General features: G+C 47.8%; 2 protein-coding genes across 2 annotated transcripts; both read left to right on the top strand.

Moving 5' to 3' along the window:
- Positions 1-719: 719 nt before the first annotated feature.
- LOC109760309 (uncharacterized) lies at positions 720-2,354 on the top strand. The gene is made up of 3 exons (XM_020319140.3): positions 720-967; positions 1,372-1,667; positions 1,811-2,354. Exons 1-3 carry the CDS (start codon positions 851-853, stop codon positions 2,124-2,126), a joined length of 729 nt encoding a protein of 242 aa, XP_020174729.1. The 5' UTR covers positions 720-850; the 3' UTR covers positions 2,127-2,354.
- Positions 2,355-11,037: 8,683 nt separating this feature from the next.
- On the top strand, positions 11,038-12,547 carry LOC141023187 (uncharacterized; the record flags this gene model as incomplete). Its single annotated transcript, XM_073499526.1, has 1 exon — positions 11,038-12,547. A coding segment is annotated over exon 1 (993 nt), but the record flags the coding sequence as incomplete, so codon positions are not given.
- Positions 12,548-20,967: the final 8,420 nt, after the last annotated feature.

Raw genomic sequence — 20,967 nt, 5'->3', positions numbered from 1 at the left:
TGTTACTCCAACATGGCACGTACGTAGGACTGGTAGGATTAGTGGTGAAGTCTAACTGATGGACTCTGAAGAAAATAGGAGACATATACCGGCGTACGGGTGTGCGGTCCGTTTCGGTGGTTCCTTCCTGCCGAAGAACACCACACTCACTCACATCACTGCTCATAGCATCTGCCTAATTGCCTCTGCACAGCCTCAGCTCTCTCTCTCTCTCTCTCTCTCTCTCTCTCTCTCTCTCTCTCTCTCTCTCTCGGAGTAGTAATGAAAGGAGTGGACAGTCATGTATAGTTTTGTTTTATTTTGGGTGTACTGTCTCCGTCCGCCATTAACCTCCACTGTTAAGTTCCCAAGTGGCCAAGTTCCTTATAATAATTACGAAGAAAGCGAGTGTCCTATGTCCATGTTACTAACGCAGCTGGAGAGAGAGATGTTACTATGATGATGTAAGTGTCACAGGCGGGTAAATAAATAAGTTGATGCGGACGCGCTTCTGCTTTCTGCAACATGGAGCCAAAGCACACGAATCATTTTCATAGATTGAGTAGTCAGCAATCTTGATTTACAGACCGGCCAGGGTGCTAAGTCCTAACTAAGTTTCACAGTCGGGATGTGACGAGCTTTGAAGCTAGGAGATTACTCCTAGCAGGTTCAAGTCCATTTCAGCGTCAACCAATCCATCAATATGCACCATCAAGAAGTAGATGGGAGTGGGACACCTCACTCACTCACTCACAGTCCAACTGATCACCCCAAAGGCCAAGCCTTCTCCGGCTATAAGAACAGATCCATCCTCCCGCCACTCTCACACCAACACAGCAGATCGAGCGCCACCATCGCAGCAGGGATCAATATGGATTGCGGTACTGATGAGCGCCAATATGGCCATGGCGGTGACGGCGACGCGGCGGAGTGGAAGAAGGTGGCGGAGCTCAGGGAGTTCGTTGAGGCACAGGACCCCTCTGCCAAGGTACCGCAACATATATATCAACCGTCTCCTGATTCCTCCTCAATTTGTCGAACAACCACGTTCAATCACACCGCCGTGATCGACCAGTTCAATCACACACCACTCTGGATGCATAGTTAATTTATTTCCCGGAGAGGACGTACGGCTGGTTCATCGGTCTCTTGTTAGTCCATCTAACACTTCTATCTTTTTTTTACGGGAGATACTTCCAATCTATACATCATCTGCCAAGGCAGTACAAAAAAACACTACAAGTAAAGATTACATCCAGATTCATAAACCACCTAGCGATCTTGATAAATGCATCTCTCTGTCAATCATCCTCATATAACCTGCTTTCCAATCACGTATGTACACCTGGATGATGATCCATTTGTTCATCTATCACTATCGTTCGCGTGCAGGAGGAGGATGACTTCGCGCTGCGGCGGTTCCTGCGCGCCCGGGACCACAACATCAACAAGGCATCGGTGATGCTTCTCCGGTATCTTGCCTGGAAGCGTGTCACCAAGCCCCATGGCTTCATCTCCGACGACGAGGTGCGCGGCGAGATCGCAAAGGGAAGAGACCGCCACCAAGGTTTTGACCGTCTTGGTCGCCCCATGTCATATCTCTATGGTGGGCGCCACTTCCCTGTCCGGCGTGATCACGAAGATCTCAAGCGCTATGTGGTTTATGTTTTTGACAAAATCTGCACCAAGTATGTGCCCCACATAGATCGGCCAGTTTTGCATGCATTTAGTGTGCTAACTAGCTACTCCCTCTTATATTTCTTTACGGAGGGAGTAGCTAAAAGTTGATCGATCGTGTGGTTAACTGATCAGTTTTTCTGACTCGTTATAGGCTGCTGACAGGGCAGGAGAAGTTTGCGGCGGTGATAGACCTGAAGGGATGGGGGTATGCAAACTGCGACATCCGTGGGTACCTGGCAGGGCTGGACATCATGCAGAGCTATTACCCAGAGCGGCTGGGCCGCGTGTTCCTGATCCACGTGCCCTACCTATTCATGGCTGCGTGGAAGATTGTGTACCCCTTAATCGATGACAAGACCAAGAAGAAGTTTGTGTTCGTCGCTGATAGGGACCTTGACGCCACACTTCGAGACGCCATCGACGAGTCCCAGCTCCCTGAGGAGTACGGTGGCAAGCTCAAGCTCTAGGCCTACAACAGTTCACCATCGTCCAAGTCCATCTGATGATCAATCGATAGTGATGACCATGTGACATATGCAAATAAGGTTGCGGCGTCCGACGAGGCAGCCCGAGAGAGGCGACGATCCTTGCAAGTGTGGCAGATCGGCTCACCACTCAGCTACTTATTGTAATTTTTTTTTACAAAAAAATTGGTGACTCATATGTGCCCCGTTATATATGTTTTTTTCCTGTAAGGCGGTTTTTTTCGATAAAGGACACTTCATTGAATAGATATATCGAGGTGATACAATCGCATCGAAAGAAAGCCCGGCCTCTGCATAGCTAGATGCACACAGCCAAAAAATTCCAGAATACCCTAAAAGCAAAAATAATTTGATACAATGCCAATCGAAAAAAAACATGTCCAGCATAAGGAGTGGCAGATCCTATCCGTAGGTCACACCGCCATCCATGGGGTAGAAAACCTCCCTGGCCGTATGCTCCAGCCGTGTAGACGCCATCATAAAAAGGTCTATGTCCTCCGGCCTCTGCAGGATAGACCAAGTACGGAGCCATCGTGTACACACATGAATAACCTGCATAGGAGATGAGACACATTTGTTATTAAAAATCACATCATTCCTGGTAAGCCACAGTGCCCAGCATAAGGCCGCCGCTCCCACAAGAATATGTGCAGAAAATTGTTTATCAATACCCCGCAACCAGTTGCCGAACATGTTCGGTGCACTACATGGTGGGTATAGATTCGAAGCTACTTGAACTATGGCCCAAACTGCCCGAGCGAACTTGCACTCAAAAAATAAGTGTTTAATAGACTCGTCATGTTGGCAAAAGACACATGTCTTGGAACCATGCCAGTTTCGTCGTGCCAGATTGTCTCTAGTTAGGATGACTCCTCTGTTAAGAAACCAGAGGAAAATCTTCACTCTTAGAGGGATTTTGAGCTTCCACAATTTCCTGTTATCAACTGGAACATCACAATGAACCATTGCATCATACATGGATTGTACTGAAAATTTGCCATTCTGATGCAAGTTCCATCGAAAAATGTCCGGCTCACCTGACAGTTGAATGTCCTCCAGGCGAGTGAGTAATTCATTCCATGCTGCCAGGCGAGGGCCAAAAAGGTCCCTACGGAAAGAAATATCAGGGTTTTCTTGTCCTAAAACTTGTTTGATTGTGACGAATTTATGTCTAACAATCCTATACAAGCTCAGATATTGCACCATTAGTGGGTTATTCCCTAGCCAGATATCTTCCCAGAATTGAACCTGAGAACCGTCCCTAACTGAGAAGGTCCCAAATTGGAAAAAGAATTCCTTGGCCTTCATCACACCACTCCAGAAATGCAAATCCCCAGGTTTCCAATGAACTTGAGAAATGGCATTGGATCCCACATACTTGTTGCGAATGATTTCCTGCCATACTCCATTCTCAGTGAGTAGTTTGTAAACCCACTTGCTGAGAAGAGCAATGTTTTTAATCTCAAGGTCTTGGATTCCCAGCCCCCCTTGATTTTTAGGTCTGCATAATACGCTCCACCTAGCCAGTCGATATTTCTTGGATTCGTTATCGCATTGCCAAACAAATCTGGATCTAAAGTAGTCTAGTCGCTGGAGAACCCCTTTCGGTAGGTGGAAGAATGACAACATATATAAAACCATGTTGCTTAGAACTGAATTGATCAAGATCAATCGTCCCCCGTAAGACAAGAGCTAGGCCTTCCAACTGGCTAAGCGTTTCTCAAGTCTCTCTTCCACATGCTTCCACTCAGCGATAGTTAAGCGCCGATAGTGTATGGGAATACCCAGATATCGAATCGGAAACTGCCCGAGCTGGCATCCAAAAATCTCAGCATACTCAGGTGCTGATTCTGCAGCATCGCCAAAGCAAAAAAGTTCGCTCTTATGAAAATTAATTTTGAGACCAGAAAGTTCCTCAAAAGCACATAAGAGCAACTTGAGATTTCTTGCCTTATCTAGATCATGATCCATGAATAGAATAGTGTCATCCGCATATTGTAGAATAGATAGACCATCTTCTACCAAGTGTGGAATGACACCACTAATTTGACCGTCCAGCTTAGCCCGCTCAACAAGGGTAGCTAGCATGTCGGCCACAATGTTAAACAAAATAGGAGAAGCGGGGTCCCTTGGCGAAGCCCCTTCCTTGTCTAAAAATAGTTGCCAACGTCATCATTAACTTTTATAGCACACTGCCTCCAGAGACAAAGCTCTCTACCCAACGACACCATTTTTGTGAAAACCCCTTCATGCGCAAAGTTTGCAATAGAAAGGGCCACTTAACCTTATCGTAGGCTTTTTCAAAATCTATTTTAAGAATGACACCATTCAACTTTTTTCGGTGAAGCTCATGTACAGTTTCGTGCAAGACGACCACCCCATCTAATATGTTGCGGCCTTGCATAAATGCTGTTTGAGTGGGTTTCACGACATGGTCAGCCACCCCGTTCAACCGATTAGTTGCGACCTTCGTAAAGATTTTAAAACTTACATTCAGAAGGCAAATCGGACGATATTGTTGAATACGACTAGCCTCCTTCATCTTAGGCAATAGGATAATTTCCCCAAAGTTTAAACGAGAAATGTCAAGGTCTTCAGCATGCAGTTGGTTAAACAACTGAACCAAGTCTGCCTTAATGACGTCCCAAAAACATTGATAGAACTCTGCGGGAAAGCCATCCGGACCCGGAGCCTTGTTGTGTTCCATTTGAAACACCGCGGTTCGAATTTCCTCCTCAGAGAACGGGGAGGTTAGGAATTCATTTTCCGCTTCCGTAACTTGAGGAATGTCATGAGTAATGGATTCATCCAGCTGAAAATTTGATTCAGCTGAAGGTCCAAAAAGCTCTTTGTAGTACTTAGTAATAAAAGTTCTAAGTGGTACGTCCCCCTCAATTCGGCCTTCCTCCTGGTCAAGGGCGAATATGCGTTTCTTTCTATGTTTGCCATTGGCAAGCATTTGAAAGTATTTCGTATTATCATCACCTTGCACAAGCGAATCCGCCTTGCAACGTTGGTACCATTTAATCTCTTCCTCACGTAGTAGGCGGGCTATCTGCTCGTTTAGATTGCTTTTTTGCTCAATCTCAACTGCAGACAGAGGTCTCACCTCCGCTATTTTATCAAGGGAATCAATTAAGGTAGATAGTCGCAGTTTTTCTTTTTTGTAGATGCCAGCAGTATGCATGGCCCATCCACGAAGGAATCGACGCAATGCGCGAATTCGATTATTCCATCGTTGAATGGGTGTGTTACCGCGAGGCTGGCGTGCCCACACTTTCTTAACCAGGTCATGAAATCCCTCTCTAGTGAGCCATCCCAATTCAAATTTAAATTGGTGACGGTCAGAGCTTGGGATTGATTGTCCAAAATCGGTGAGCAATGGAGCGTGATCCGATAAGGCCTCAATTCTTTCTAATGCCCGAACCGAGGCTAGGGGATATTTATATTCCCAGTCGGTGGTAACTAGCACCCGATCAAGTTTTTCAAAGGTTTGCACCGATCGGTTATTGCCCCAGGTATACTGACGACCAGACATCGTGATCTCCCTCAGATCTAGACTGTCGATAACAGCATTAAAGAGGAAAGGCCACCTTGTATCAAACCGGTCATTGTTTTTTTCCTGCTGATATCGAAGGATATTAAAATCCCCCCTGATTAACATGGGGTGGGGATTGTCTCGACAGGTATTAACAAGTTCTTTTAGAAATGCAGACTTAAACTCCTCTTGAGCGGCGCCATATACAGCTACCAGGCTCCAAAGGAAATTGTCAGACTTGTTTCGAAGGTGGAATTTGATATGATACTCCCCCTTTGACGTGGACAATAGTTGCAAGTACGTAGAGTTAATACCTAGCAATATTCCACCAGACCTCCCGGTCGGCGGTAAGACGTGCCATTCGTAGTCCAAACCACATGAGAAGTGGTCCAGATCACGTGTTGGAAAGTCACGTTTGCCCGCCTCAGTGATAGCCGCGAAGTCCAACACATGATCCTTTACACAATCGGCAATGTGTTTGTGTTTAGCCAAGTCACCTAGACCTCTGCTATTCCAAAACATGCCTCTCATGCTGAACCAATTTTTGTTTAGAGACCTTTGCCTTCTTAGAAGAGCGCCCTCTTTTCTTTCCTGAGTTAGACTTATTCTTACGCACCGACGCGACAAGCTCACAAAGCGTAGTGTCGCGTACAGTATCGTCAAAGTCTACTTCAGTCGTGTCTTTAACCAAATGAGAGAGAAGCTTGCCTTCATGATTGGCATCAGCATCCTCATCCTCCTCATCTGACACGAGAGGGTCAACAAAGCTCGACAACTTAGGAGCAACCGTAATCCGGTCGAACTCCACTTGTTTAAGGGCCCTAACCGAAAAGTCTATCTCTTTCTCATTACGTCCTAGTGACACTCCAAGTCTAGTGATATTTGAAGATACTTTGGATTTATCAAAAGACATAAAAGATTTGCGAGAGGGTGTACCCTCGAAGTCGAGGTTGCGCGCAGCCGTCCTACGCATGGCCTTCACCATAGAGTCCTCGTCGGTGGCTGCTGAACCGTCAGTCCCGACGTAATGACGCCCGCTGCGCCTCAGCAGAGAAGGAGTAATATCGGACGCTGAGCCTGTCCCGACGACTCCGAGAGGCGTAGTAGGCTGTTGTGGTGGTGAAGAAGAAGATCGCAGGGGCTGCTCCTCAGCCTCCTCGGGACCGGAAGCCGACGCCCCCTGGTGATGGAGGTGTAGATGATAACGCGCGGAGTTCCGCCCTGGCAAACTCCTGGCAAGCACGAATGGACAGGGAGAAGATCACTCCCCGTCGAGTCGGAGAGACAGGTGTAGGCGATGGAGCGCTCGCATTCACCACCGCGGTTGCCATCCCCTCCGGTATGGGACGCATGTGACCCCCGTCGTCGAGGAGAGGCGGCGCCGACCAGTGAGTCGGTGATGGCGGCGTCGAGGACCTGGGCGCCAGCGTCGTCGGAGAAGCAATGTTAGACGAAGTAGCCGGCACCGACGAAGAAGACCCCATGAGTGACGAAGAAGCAGCTGTGGCAGGTAAGCCTCGATGAGGGTTCGACGGTGTGACGTCAATGGCCATCTGCATGGGTACCACTCCGCCCGAGGTAGGAGGGGCCGAGGTGTTGTTGGATGATGAAGAAGTGGGTTTGGGCCTTTTACTTGTATCATTGCCCCCCACTGTGTCACCCCTCTCATGTCCCTTATCGCCTCCTGAATCATCCCCATGCTCCCGTACTCGAGGCACAAAATCAGCATCAACACGAAAGTCCTCTTTTTCCAGGCTGTACCGGAACTCATAACCCTTCCTCTGAACGACCACGTCAGAAGTAAGAGAATCAATTGTGCTTCTCTTGAAAGCATCAAGGTTCAGCACCGCTACCTGAATACGAACAATTCCTCTGCGACGCAAACATAGAAGATCGACATCCAGAGTAGCTCCAATAACCGAGCCGACCGCCCAAAGACCCAAGAAATGACGAAGAGCGTGAGGCACACCGTGCACATGTACCCAAATAGGAATAAGCTCGAAACGATGTGGTATCTCGTCTGACTTCCAAGGCTTGAACTCGATGGTGACATTGTGAGACTTGAGGAAAACTGCAAAACCGGTCACCCTATGCAAAACCTCCTCACTAGGAAACGACATCAGAAATGCATCCTCACCATGTGGCACCGCCTCCCAATTCCACTCATGCTGAACCTGAGCAATCTTAGCCACCTCCACCTCCACAATATTGGTAGAAAGTGAACCACCAGAAATCGAAACCAAAGCTATCCGTGAGTCCTGCTGTGAGAGATCCTCCCTACAAACATTATCAGGCATCTGAAAAAACGCCATGGTTTCAGTTCCATAACCACATAGCATCGCCGCCGGCTTTGGTAGCTTTAAGGCAGGGCACCGTCTCATGGTCATCGGGTGATTGGTCTTGTTACAGATGAAGCAATATTGCTGCATCTCGCAGTCGTCCGCCTTGTGTCCAGCAGATTGGCATTTGGAACACCAAAGCTTTTTGGGTACTGATGCCTCTTGGACAACACCTGCAGACTGAATATGCTGGGCGTCCAAAGGTAAAGTTGCAAACTGCATCTGCGTTGCCGTCGCAGCGGGCAAGCTGGGCATCTGAGCCAAGGATTGCACTGGTTGGGCAGAAGCAAAAATAGGAGCAGCGGCGACCACTTGCGGGGGAGCAGGATGTTGAGTAGCTGCACCTTGGCGGGGCTTGATGCGGCCGCCCTTACCACCCTTCTGCTTGCGCGGCCGGGCTGCGGCAGGAACCCCGGCGACTACATTGCCGTAGATTGGCGGACCAGCGGCTGCTGTGCCGTAGACAGGCGGACCGGCGGCGAGGTGTTGAAACTGCTGTTGCGTCACATTAGGCAATGCATGGTACTGTGAAGGAGCCGACATGTGTTGTTGTTGCTGCACATACCCGCCTCCAGCATGAAGGAGGAACTGCGGTTGTTGAGGATGGTAACCAGCAAACTGATGTGGCTGCGTGGCTTGGACGACCTGCGACGGCGGTGGCTGCACCGGCGCGGGCTGCGACGGCGTAAGCACGGCCTGAGGCGCGGCCGTTTGGACAGCCCGAATTGGCTGGTACACACCTGGTGCGAAGCCGGGAGCCCCACCCGAGGGAGAGCGGGCGATCGGCGGCGGCGCAGAGCTCGGAGGTTGGCAGCCGGCGGCGGCCCCCGACGGCGCGGAGGAGGCGTCCCGACGCGACATCACAGGAGAGCGAACGACGGCCGCGAACGAACGAGTGGGATTAGGGTTTTCTTCTGGCTGCACCCGTTTCCACATGTGGCCTAGCCAACGCTCGAGATTGGCCATCCGTAATGGACGTCCAAGATGCATTGGATCGCGAGTCAGACTTGGAGTTGCCGAAGAAGTCGGATCGAAGGTTTGAACCGCGGTAGGCTCGGCGGGCTGCACGGCCAATCCCGACGCGAGCGGCGCAGCTGTAGACTACGACGAGGACGCCCCAGCAGCGAGCCACTCCGGCGGCAGAAGATGGCCCAGTGTCCTCGGCGGCGACATCCGAGGAGGCGGGATGGGTCCGACCCACGGCTTGACGAGAGGCCTAGTCAAGCCAGCCACCCTGTGGACGCCGCGAGTTGCCGGAGTATGAGACCTTAGACTATCCACCTCGCCGAGCGTCGTCTTGTCTGCATCCGGGACAGGAAGCACGACGCCCTCTGCCTCCTCCGGCGACGAGACTGCAACCGCGTCCGACCTACACACAGAGAGCACCTCACCTGTATGTCGAGAATGCGGTTTCTCCCACACCCTAGACGCGGGCGTTGGGTATCCTATATCCGCCCAAAACTCTTCAGCCAGCTCGTCGTCAGTCTTCCTCCGACGAGCCGCGCCAGACTGCATGGGACGGACGTCGGTGGACATGTCCTCGGCCAACGGAGCAGCCTCCTCCGCTCCCGCTTCAGCCAGGCAGGAAAAACGAGATCCTGAGCCACCCAACGGCGGCGCCGGCGACCAGCACGGCGCCAGGGTCAGGCGTCGCCTTGAGGCGATCCGCATTACGCGGAGCCACTTCTCAGTCGCCTCGGGTGCTAGTAAGGTATTCCGTTGAGCCCCAATATATATGTTTCAAAACGCAAGCGCCAATATTTGGGTAGACTGTCCGGTATCTTCTCCCTCCCAAATCCCCGGCGGCTGGCGCCCTCCTGAAGTTAGGTGCCTGCCCCCATTTGCCAGATTGATTCTGCTAGTATGCGGCTTCCGGCATAATGTTGGCTAGAACCTGTCATTGCCAAGTGAAGCACCACTTATCCTGGCCTACATGGTTGATACCAAAAATATTTAGAATCGTGGGTTATCAAAAGATCGTATTTATGGATGCTTGATTTCCTAATACTGAACAAAAAAAATCACATTTCAACCTTAAACTAACTACACGGTTTAATTTAAAACTCTCGACTCCAAAACCAGTAGATATACACCTTCACCTAACCTTGAGGTCTAAAAAACAACCCTACTCGGTTAGGACCAAGTCCAACGGGTTTGACCCAAAATTTTAGATAGCGCGCTATAGCGGCGCTACACGCATCCTGACTGTGGTGCGCTACGCGAAGCTCGATTTCACGTACGAAGAGTTAGCGTGCTAATAGCGCGCTAGATGTCACTTAGCGCTAAAATTGGGCCTCTAGCGTTAGCGTCCCGCGTCTCTGACCTAAAATTTTCGGTCCAAAATGAAATCGCTGCGCGGGCCAAATCCCAAGCCTACCAATAGTCGAATACCCCCAACCCTCCTCTCGAGCCAAACCCTATCCCCACTCCCGTCCTCATCTCAAACAGGAACCATGGCGGCGGCCGACCAACGACCAACCATGGCGACGGCCTTGAGCTGCCACTCCGGCGACTGACCTTCCTCGCCACTCCCTCCCAGCGACGGGGTATTCCACCAGGTGACACAGCTCCCGGACGTTTCCTCTCGGCTGCTCCCTCCTGGCCACTTCCTCTGCTGACGGCGACGACCGCATCCACAAGGCGACGGAGCACCCCGCGGCGACGGTGTCCACCAGGCGACCATGAGCCAGCAAATCCCGTCAGCAGGTAAGCTCATCTATCCTCTGTTATCTCTTCTTGTGGATGCTTGTACTGCTACAGGAAAATGGTGAATAGCTGAATGCTCAAGATTCGCAATAAAAATGAATCTGCTGAAGTTTTCAGTTATATACAGAATACAGATACATTGAAAGTTTATTTGCTACTGATGTACATTTTTCTATCACGTACTTTGGATTGCCTTAATCTGCCTAAACAATAACTAATTTTTTATTTTGTTCGCTTCTTTTTGCATAGATGTTGGTGGCTTGAGCACTGCCTCAGTAGCAGCACCTTCACTCCCTCAAGTTGTTGATTCGGATGACCCTGCGTGGAAGTATTGCACTCTTCCAGATGTGAACAAGAAGCATTGGCAGCGATGCAACTATTGTGGCAAGATATGCACAGCTGGCATTACAAGGATAAAGTTTCACCTTTCACAAATAACGAATTGTGGTGTCTTACCATGCAAGAAGGTTCCTAGTGATGTCAGGCTGGAGATGATAGCTTTGCTTCTCAAGAGTGCTGAGCTGAAGGAAAAAAAAAGGTCGAGGGATTGGAGGCGCTCAGATCTAGTGTTGACTTAGATCACTCCGATGGAGAACAAGAAACTGATGAAGAAGATGGCAATCAGGTTGTGATTTTGAGGTCAAAACCAGGCACAAGCAGCTCAATGGGTGGCCCTATGGACAAATTCTGCAAGCCTGGTATAGAAGAAACTGTCAAGAGGAAGCAAAAAAGAAATTGTGAATCCGAAAAGGTTTAGTCGAAGGTGTCAACTCAGCAAAGACAACAGAGGAGGGATAGAGCTTGTGGATATATATGTCAATTTTTCTATGAAGCTAGCATCCCACATAACACCTGTCACACTTCCTAGCTTTGCATGTATGCTTCAGGCCATTGGAGATGTTGGCACAAACTTCGATGGGCCTACTGCATATGAGATGAGTGGACCATTCTTGCAGAAAAGGAAGAAGAAGGTGTTAGATTCATTCAAACCACATAAGCAAGCATGGGAGCACACAGGTTGTACCGTAATGACAGATGCATGGACAGATAAAAAGGGCAGGGGAGTAATGAACCTAGTTGTGCATAGTTCTCAAGGAGTCATATTCTTGAATTCAGTTGATTGTTCATCTGTCCAAAAAAATGGCAAATACATCTTTGACCTCGTTGATAATTGCATTGAAGATATAGGGGCGGACAAAGTCGTTCAAGTGGTGACCGACAATGCTAGTGTCAATGTAGCAGCAGCAAGTCTAATGAAAGCAAAGCGACCTTCCATTTTTTGGAATGGATGTGCAGCCCATTGTATTGATCTCATGTTGGAGGACATAGGGAAGCTTGGATCGGTTGACAAAATAATTGCCCAAGCAAGACAAGTAACGGTGTTCTTGTATGCTCACACAAGGGTGTTAGCTCTGATGAGGAAAACACTTGGGAAAGACTTGGTACGGTCAGGTGTTACTAGGTTTGCCACGGCTTATCTCAATCTTAAAAGCTTGCAAGACAACAAGAAGGAAATGCTTAAACTATTCAGATCAGATGAGCTACATGAAATGGGTTACTTAGAGAAGGACAAGGGGAAGATGGCTCACAAAACGGTGCAATCGGAAGCCTTCTGGAAAGGTGTTGGCGTTGCTGTCAACTACTTTGAGCCAATGGCTAATGTGCTAAGAAGAATGGATAGTGATGTGCCCGCAATGGGATTCTTATATGGTTGTATGTTGGATGCAAAAAAGGAAATTGCTGCGAGTTTTGATAATGATGAGAGTCGCTTCAAATGTGTTATTGATATCATTGACAAGAGATGGGACCGCAAACTCAAGTCGCCACTACATTTGGCTGGGTACTTTCTGAACCCCTACTATTATTATCCAAACAAGGTTGTGATAGAGAGGGATGGATCATTTAGAGCAGCCGTGGTCCATTGCATCACAAGGATGATTGAAGATCAAAAAACTCAAGATGAGCTTATTGATGAACTCGACAAATACGAGGCGGAGGAAGATTCATTTGGAATGGACATTGCTGTACGACAGAGAAAAAGGAAAAACTTTTCTCCAGGTGAGTGTTTGCTGAAATCTTGTGATGTTATTTCATATCACTTCCTCTGTTTCCCCTCTTTGTACTTGCCTAACTAATATAATGTTTCAATGTCTTAATGCAGCAAAATGGTGGCTGAATTATGGCACATGTGCACCCCTGTTGAAGGACTTGGCAATGAAGATTTTGAGTTTGACATGTAGCTCCTCAGCTTGTGAGAGAAATTGGTCAGCCTTTGAACAAGTAAGAAAGACAATTACAAGTTCACAAGTACAAAATATAGTTCCTTGCACTTCTCAAATTGAGGCCATGTGTTCCATACTGGATTTTGTTCACTTACACAGGTTCATACAAAGAAACGCAGCAGGCTACTCCATGATAGGATGAGTGATCTTGTATTTATCAAGTTCAACTCTAGGATGAAGCATAAGAGAGAGAACAAGAGTAGAGACCCAATAGAGAAGACAATCGTTGATGTTCTTGAGGACGAGGATAATGAGTTCATCACCGGCATTGTTGGAAATGATAATGTTGTTGAACATGTTGGTGATGAAGATCAAACTCAACAAGAGAGAGCTTCAACATCACAAGAACAAGGGAAAAAGAAGAAGAGGCCTACTGCGCCCCCTAGAAAGAAGAGGAAGAAGAGCTTGCAATCTCTCCTTAATAGTGTCGATGAGGAAGCTATACTTTCTGCCTCTTCCAATTCTTCTTCGTCGGAATCAGAAGATGAGTCTCCCTCGGCCCTTGCTGACTCGGATTAATTGCATGGTTGGGTGTACCACTTTTGTTGTTTCAAAGTGTGCTGGTGGTATGTCGTTATGTTGCTATGTCAAGTTAGTTGGCTGAACTTATAAACCGGACCATCTCATGTTGTTGATGTACCACTTTTGTTATTCAAAGTGTGCTGGTGGTATGTTGCTAGTTGCTATGCCAAACTTTGCTCTATTATGTAATGAATTGAACCATCTCCTGATATATGTCCTTATTATGTATTGTACTATATGGGGCTGTTCTTTGCATTATGACTATGAGTTTAGGACTTGCTGCTATAGTTTATGAACTGCACTATGTTATGTGGCTGTTTGCATGAGTATGGTAGGAACTACATAATACAGTATCATTTTTCTATTAACTTGGCTGTATGCTAGTTGATATATGTCCATTTTCAAGTATATATATGTCAAGTTGATGACTGATTCTATGTTTATTTTTTCATTTTTTATTGATTTATACTGAAACGCTAAATGGGGCTTAGCACGCTATAGCTGCGCTATAGCGTTTCATAGCTTTTGGTCAGGCCGACGCTAAGAAGCTTAGCGCGCTATCTAAAACTTTGGTTTGACCACAACCAATGCTAACTAGGCAATGCCACCTTAGCAGCCACTGTTGACTAAGACTACGGCTTGGGGGACTAGAAAAAAATGGATAGTCCTTTGCTCTCTGTGTGACCCTGACCATGATGCCTTTCTCCTCCCGCGATAGTAGTCCCCACCGCGACCTTGATAGGTTATTTTCTCTGCCAGTTGCTTGTTGTTGTTTTTGTTTTGACAGTTACTTGCTACTGATTAATTCTGTTGGAGATATGCCGTAAAGGCAATCATGTATGATGATATTTCCTATGTGTTTATCAATATAGATAGTCCTTGGACATTATCAATGATGTGTATCAGCAAGTACGTGACTTGTTTGTGGGACTATGCATTGTATGATGACTGTCCTAAAAGGTCCCTAGTCGAAAGGGCTGTGTGGACGCTCAGTCGACTAGACTAGCATATGACACGGTCGATGGCTCGGTCTCACTAGCCATGGAGCATTGGACTAACCGGATAATATGGACTTGGAAAGGTCTGGTTGGTTTTGACGTAGTCGGATCCGAGTCGAGATCAGGTCCGAGTCGGACAGACCCAACTGTGAGACACAGCGATATGTCATCTGTGAGTCTCTAGTACAACATACGTTCTATGTCTTAAGACCTGAGCTGACGCATGTGCTCGGGATGGTGACAGACTTGCTTTGGGCCGACCAAACGCTACTCCGTAACTGGGTAGTTACAAAGGTAGGTTTCGGGTTTGTCCAGACCCATGTTGCGAGACGTGGTCGAGCAAGATGGGATTTGCCCCTCTAACCAGGAGAAATATACTCTGGGTCCCTCGTGTGATCCGACCAGGATAAACATGGCCATGCGACAAGGATTATGAGATAATCCGGATTATGGTCGGCATCACTGGAACGAGAAAGAGGTCGGGCTAGCACAAGGATGACAATCTCGCCTTGAGCCCGACAACATATATCGTGTGGCAAAGGGAACAGAAGTGTGAAATGTTGTACAGGTTCGCCTAACCAGCTTCATAGTCTGTTTGGTGTTCGGCATGCCTTGCTAGAGGCCGCTACCACTCGTGCAGTTCGGAGGTGATCCGAACTGCGACCAAGCCGGCTTGAACCTAAGGGGTCGCGCGCTTAAGGGAAGGAACCTACGAGGTCATATCCGAGGACATTGGTCGGATGTCATCCGAGCTGTATTCGGATTGTGACCGAGTAGACTTGTGGGCTTTAGGATCTGTGCGAGGCCCAAGAGTTGAGCCCGCAACATATGCCTATATATAGTGGAGGTGCGGCACACTTATGGAGTTAATCGCTTCGGTGCTGTCACTAGGGTTTGCATGTGTTGCGGATAGCCACCTCCACTCGCCGCCGACAGTGTGATCGGACCTAGCAGTCCGCCGCACGGTGTTCCTCCTGCACGCGCGGATACCGTTAGAGGCGGTGCACTTGCGCCGCTCCGGCGAATCTGTACGTGGGAACCGGCGACCGGCTGTTCGAGGGAGATCGGATGAGGAGGAGACGATCCACGCGCACGTGCTGCCCCAACTCTTCTTCTGCTGCACGTCACTGCGCGTCTAGTGGTAACGAACTGTGATCCATCTCCCGTAGCATGTTCTTGGTTGTTTTGCGCGTAGGAAATTTTAATTTGCAGTCGACATACCCTACCGTAGAACCCAACAAATTCATTCCAGATACTTTAGGTGAGAACCTAGGCTTGCTTAGGTTTGAACGAATTTATAGGATTTTTTTTCTTTAGAGCCTTTTGGTTCATAGGAATGGTTTCCAATTCCTACATAGGATTGGTTTCTATCCTTCATATTTCAAAGGAAAATAAATGTTAGCCGGACTCAATGAAAAAAATTCTACAATGTAAACCAAATGACATCTCTTTTTCTATTCCTACTCGTAAAAATTAAGATACATGTTATTTCATTTCCTACAAGTTTCCTATTTCTATGATAATCCTATCCTATGAACCAATGGAGGCCCTAGAAGGCTAGCGAGCTGCGAGCTCTGGCTCTGAAATCTACAACCTAGCCAATCAATCTTCGCAAAAACTAAAAGACAAACCTAGCTGAGCAAAGGCAGACTCCGGCATTCGTCGCGTGGGAGTTAGTGGCATTCGCCCATGAAAAAGGGATCGATCAGTTGCATGATGAAAGGGCATCAAGGAAATAGGAGTGGAGCCAGATCGATCGACGGAGCCCGGTATGCGGTGCATTGCGCTATAAGATCAGCTGCGATGACCCTGGTGATGTCGAGGGCGAGCGCCCCAGGAAGAAGATTCCTGCCAAGGTGATGTGGTATGCTCCTATAATACCACGGTTGAAGCGTTTGTTCCAAAACAAAGAGCATGCCAAGGCGATGCGATGGCACAGAGAAGACCGTAAGAAAGACGGAAAGTTGAGAGTACCCGCTGATGGGTCGCAGTGGTGAAAAATCAAGAAAAAGTACGGGAAGGAGTTTGCAGATGAAGCAAGGAACATATGGTTTGGTCTAAGCGCAGATGGCATTAATCCTTTTGGGGAGCAGAGCAGCAACCATAGCACCTGGCCTGTGACTCTATGTTTGTATAACCTTCCTCCTTGGTTGTGCATGAAGCGGAAGTTCATTATGATGCCAGTGCTCATCCAAGGCCCTAAGCAACCCGGCAACGACATTGATGTGTACCTAAGGCCATTAGTTGAAAAACTCTTACAACTGTGGAATGAAACAGGTGTACGTGCGTGGGATGAGCACATGGGGGAAGAATTTGACCTAAAGGCGTTGTTGTTCGTGACCATCAATGATTGGCCTGCTCTCAGTAACCTTTCAGGACAGACAAATAAGGGATACCACGCATGCACACACTGTTTGGATGATACCGGCAGTATATATTTGGACAATTGTAGGAAGAATGTGTACCTGGGACATCGTCGATTTCTTCCGAGCAGGCATCCCGGAAGAAAGAAAGGCAAGCATTTCAAAGGTGAGGCGGATCACCGGATGAAGCCTCGCCACCGTACTGGTGCTGATGTACATGATACGGTCAAGGATTTGAAGGTAGTCTTTGGAAAAGGTCCTGGCAGACAACCTGTTCCGAATGACGCTGACGGACGCGCACCCATGTGGAAGAAGAAATCTATATTTTGGGACCTGCCCTATTGGAAAGGCCTAGAGGTTCGCTCCGCAATCGACATGATGCACGTGACGAAGAATCTTTGCGTGGCCCTGCTTGGCTTCTTGGGCGTGTATGGAAAGACAAAAGATACATCTGAGGCACGGGAGGACCAGCAACGTATGCACGGAAAAGACGGCATACATCAGGGTCATGCTAGTTACGCTCTTACCAAAGAAGAGGAGGAAATCTTCTTTGAATGCCTGCTCAGTATTAAGGTACCGTCTGGCTTCTCGTCGAATATAAAGGGAATAATAAAAATGGCAGAGAAAAAGTTCCAGAACCTAAAGTCTCATGAGTGCCACGTGATTATGACGCAACTGCTTCCGGTCGCATTGAGGGGGCTTCTACCGGATAACGTTCGATTAGCCATTGTGAAGCTATGTGCATTCCTTAATGCAATCTCTCAGAAGGTAATCGATCCAGAAATCATACCAAGGTTAGAGAATGATTTGGTGCAATGTCTTGTCAGTTTCGAGTTGGTGTTCTCACCATCCTTCTTCAACATCATGACGCACGTCCTAGTTCACCTATGCGAAGAGATTAACGTTTTGGGTCCTGTATTTCTACAGAATATGTTCCCCTTTGAGAGGTTCATGGGAGTCTTAAAGAAATATGTTCATAACCATGCTAGGCCAGAAGGAAGCATCTCCAAGGGCCATCACAATGAGGAGGTCATTGAGTTTTGTATTGACTTTATTCCGGACCTTAAGTCCATTGGTGTTCCTAAATCGCGGCATAAGGGCAAACAGGAGGGAAAAGGCATGCTAGGAGGGAATCAACTAATATGTATGGACGGACATTCTCTCATTGAAGCACACTACACAGTTCTACAGAATTCCGCCTTGGTGGCCCCGTATATGGACGAACACAAGAATTTTCTACGCTCCAAACACCCGGAGCGGTCTGATGACTGGATTACACGTGAACAAACCAGGAGTTTCGCCGGCTGATTGCAGACGCGTACCATGCATGACACCTCTATTGAAGATGACCTGTACTCGCTGTCCCAGTTACCATCTTCGAATATAATGACTTTCAAAGGGTACGAGATAAATGGTAATACATTTTACACGATCGCCCAAGATAAGAAGAGCGCCAACCAAAACAGTGATGTCCGCTTTGATGCAACAACCAAGACGGTAAAGGAAACATATTATGGTTACATAGAGGACATATGGGAACTTGACTATGGACGTGGTTTGAAGGTCCCTTTGTTTCGGTGCAAATGGGTCAATATGACACGAAGCGGGGTAACGGAAGACCCGCAGTACGGAATGACAACAGTGGATCTCAACGATCTTGCGTATGGAGACGAACCATTCGTCCTAGCCAATGATGTGGCACAATTTTTCTATGTGAAGGACATGTCTACCAAGCCGAGAAAAAGAAAAGATAAGGAAGCGAATGCATCATACGATGAGCCAAACCGCCACATAGTTCTTTCTGGGAAGAGAAACATCGTGGGAGTGGATGACAAGACAGACATGTCAGAAGATTATAAAAAGTTTGATGAAATTGCTCCATTCACAGTGAATATTGACCCGAGCATCCAGTTAAATGATGAAGATTTTCCATGGCTACGGCGCAAAGGGACACACGCGAAGAAAAAGTTTCACACCCAAAGATCTGGGATGTGATCGGCTTCATCATCATCACTTTCTTCTGTGTTTCACACCCAGGAGGGTATCTCTGTAGTAGTTAGGTTAGTTATGTGTTTTGGCATTTGAAACGCGAAGAAATTTTATGTGCAAACAAATTCTTTCATGCATTTACTGATTTTTTCAGCTAAATGACCCTGAAATTGAAAAGCATTTCAAATGAACTCAGAAAAGGTTGAAAGTTGGCATGGTATCATAATTTCACCCACATAGCATGTGCAAAAAAGTATAGAGGGTTACCGCAAAAACTGGATGCACTTCATGTACAAAATGGACAATCTCTTTCGAAGTATCAGGGTTTCGGACGAATAATATTAAACTAAGAAAAAATAATCACTGAAAAATCTATTTTCAAAGTTAAGTTATTCACAAACTAGTGATTCACATAAATTTCTAATAATTCAAAATGTAAACTATTCAAATTTGAAAACTACCGGCACTAACAGAAAGTTTGTAATTTTTTGTACCTAAAGCAAAAATATTCACAAAGAAACTCTAAATACAGCAAAAAACAACTCAAAAAATAAATAAAGCAAAAAAATAAGAAAATAAAAAAGCCCACCTACTGGGCCAGAGCGGCCTGCATACGACTAGAAACCCAACCTGTAGTTGGGCCAGGATGCAGGCCCGCAAGCCCAGTAGGCCCACAGGCAGAGTAGGAGAGGTAGGCCCAGAAGGCCTGCTTTTGAGAGGAGCTCAATGCAGTGCCCGCGCCGGGGCTTATAAACTGGTCTTGGCGCTCCTCAACTAGCGAGGTGGGACTAAACTTCTGCGCCCCTCGCCTGGCAGTGCACCCCCATTAGTATCGGGTCGTGGCTCCAACTAGTACTAAAGGGGGGTCTTCACTACCGGTTGGTGCCACCACCCGGTACTAAAGGGGGGGCGCTTCCCGCCGCTTCGCCTGGCCAAAACAGACCTTTAGTACTGGTTTGTGGCTCCAACCGGTACTAAAGGGGTGTTCTATATAAGAAAACACTTCAAAAAAATTCAGTTTCTCATCTCTCCCTCTGCTTCTTTCTCCTCTGCCCGTCGCCGCCGCCCCTCGTCGCCGCCCCCGTCGCCGTCCGACACCGTCCCCGTCGCCGTCCCCGTCGCCGTCCCCGTCGCCGCCCCGGCCGTCCCCGTCCCCGTCGCCGCGCCCCGCCCCGTCGTCCCGTCGTCCCCGCCCGGCCCGTCCCCGTCCCCGTCGTCGTCGCCGCCCCGTCCCCATCCCCGTCGTCACTGCCCGTCTCCGTCCCCATCGCCGCCCCCTGTCGCCGCGCCTCGCCGGTGAGCTCCTGCCCCGGCCGCCATGTCCACACACACACACACACACACACACACACACACATTGTTTTTTAGTTTTTTAGTTATAAATTTAAGTTATAGAAATTTTTCTGGTTTTTTAGTTATAGAAATGTTAGAAATTTTTCTGTTTTTTAGTTATAGAAATATTAGAAATGTTATAGAAATGTTATAAATTTTCTGTTTTTTAGTTATAGAAATGTTAGCAATTTTTCTGTTTTTTAGTTATAGAAATATTAGAAATGTTATAGAAATGTTAGTTATATATATAGAAATGTTAGAAATTTTAGAATTAGTTTTAGCTAGATGAATTAGATTAATGTCAAATTGTTATAATTTGCATATAGAATTTTAGTTATCACAATCCAATCTTTGAAAAATGTTACTTTTTGCGGGCATATAGTATTTGTTCTCGACGATGCCCGGCCCGCATCCTCGCCGTCGACCCGTTCGCGACGACGTCCGGCTGACCCATGTCCGGGACTGGGCTCCGCCGGGCTGGCACTGGGAGGTGCTACCTAGAGGGGCGCGCCGCTTGGTCAGGAACCCGACCTCGGGTCCCGTCGTCGATCCTAATCTCCTTTGGTGGCGTTCGCGTGGGCCACATTCGGTGGAGAGGGAGTCGGCCCTGCCGGAGGTGGTGCATCGCCGTGTCAGGGAGGAGGACGAGCACGTCCATCGCTACATGGCTGCTATGGACGTCAGGTTCTCCAATACCTGGCAGGTTCTTTGGGCAGATGACCGGAGATATGATCCTGTGATGGTTCCTTCTCTT

Source organism: Aegilops tauschii, chromosome 5 (assembly GCF_002575655.3).
Source record: "Aegilops tauschii subsp. strangulata cultivar AL8/78 chromosome 5, Aet v6.0, whole genome shotgun sequence".
NCBI lineage: Eukaryota > Viridiplantae > Streptophyta > Magnoliopsida > Poales > Poaceae > Aegilops > Aegilops tauschii.
The sequence above is the reverse complement of the archived record's forward strand: the minus strand, read 5'-3'. Positions and strand labels throughout refer to the sequence as shown.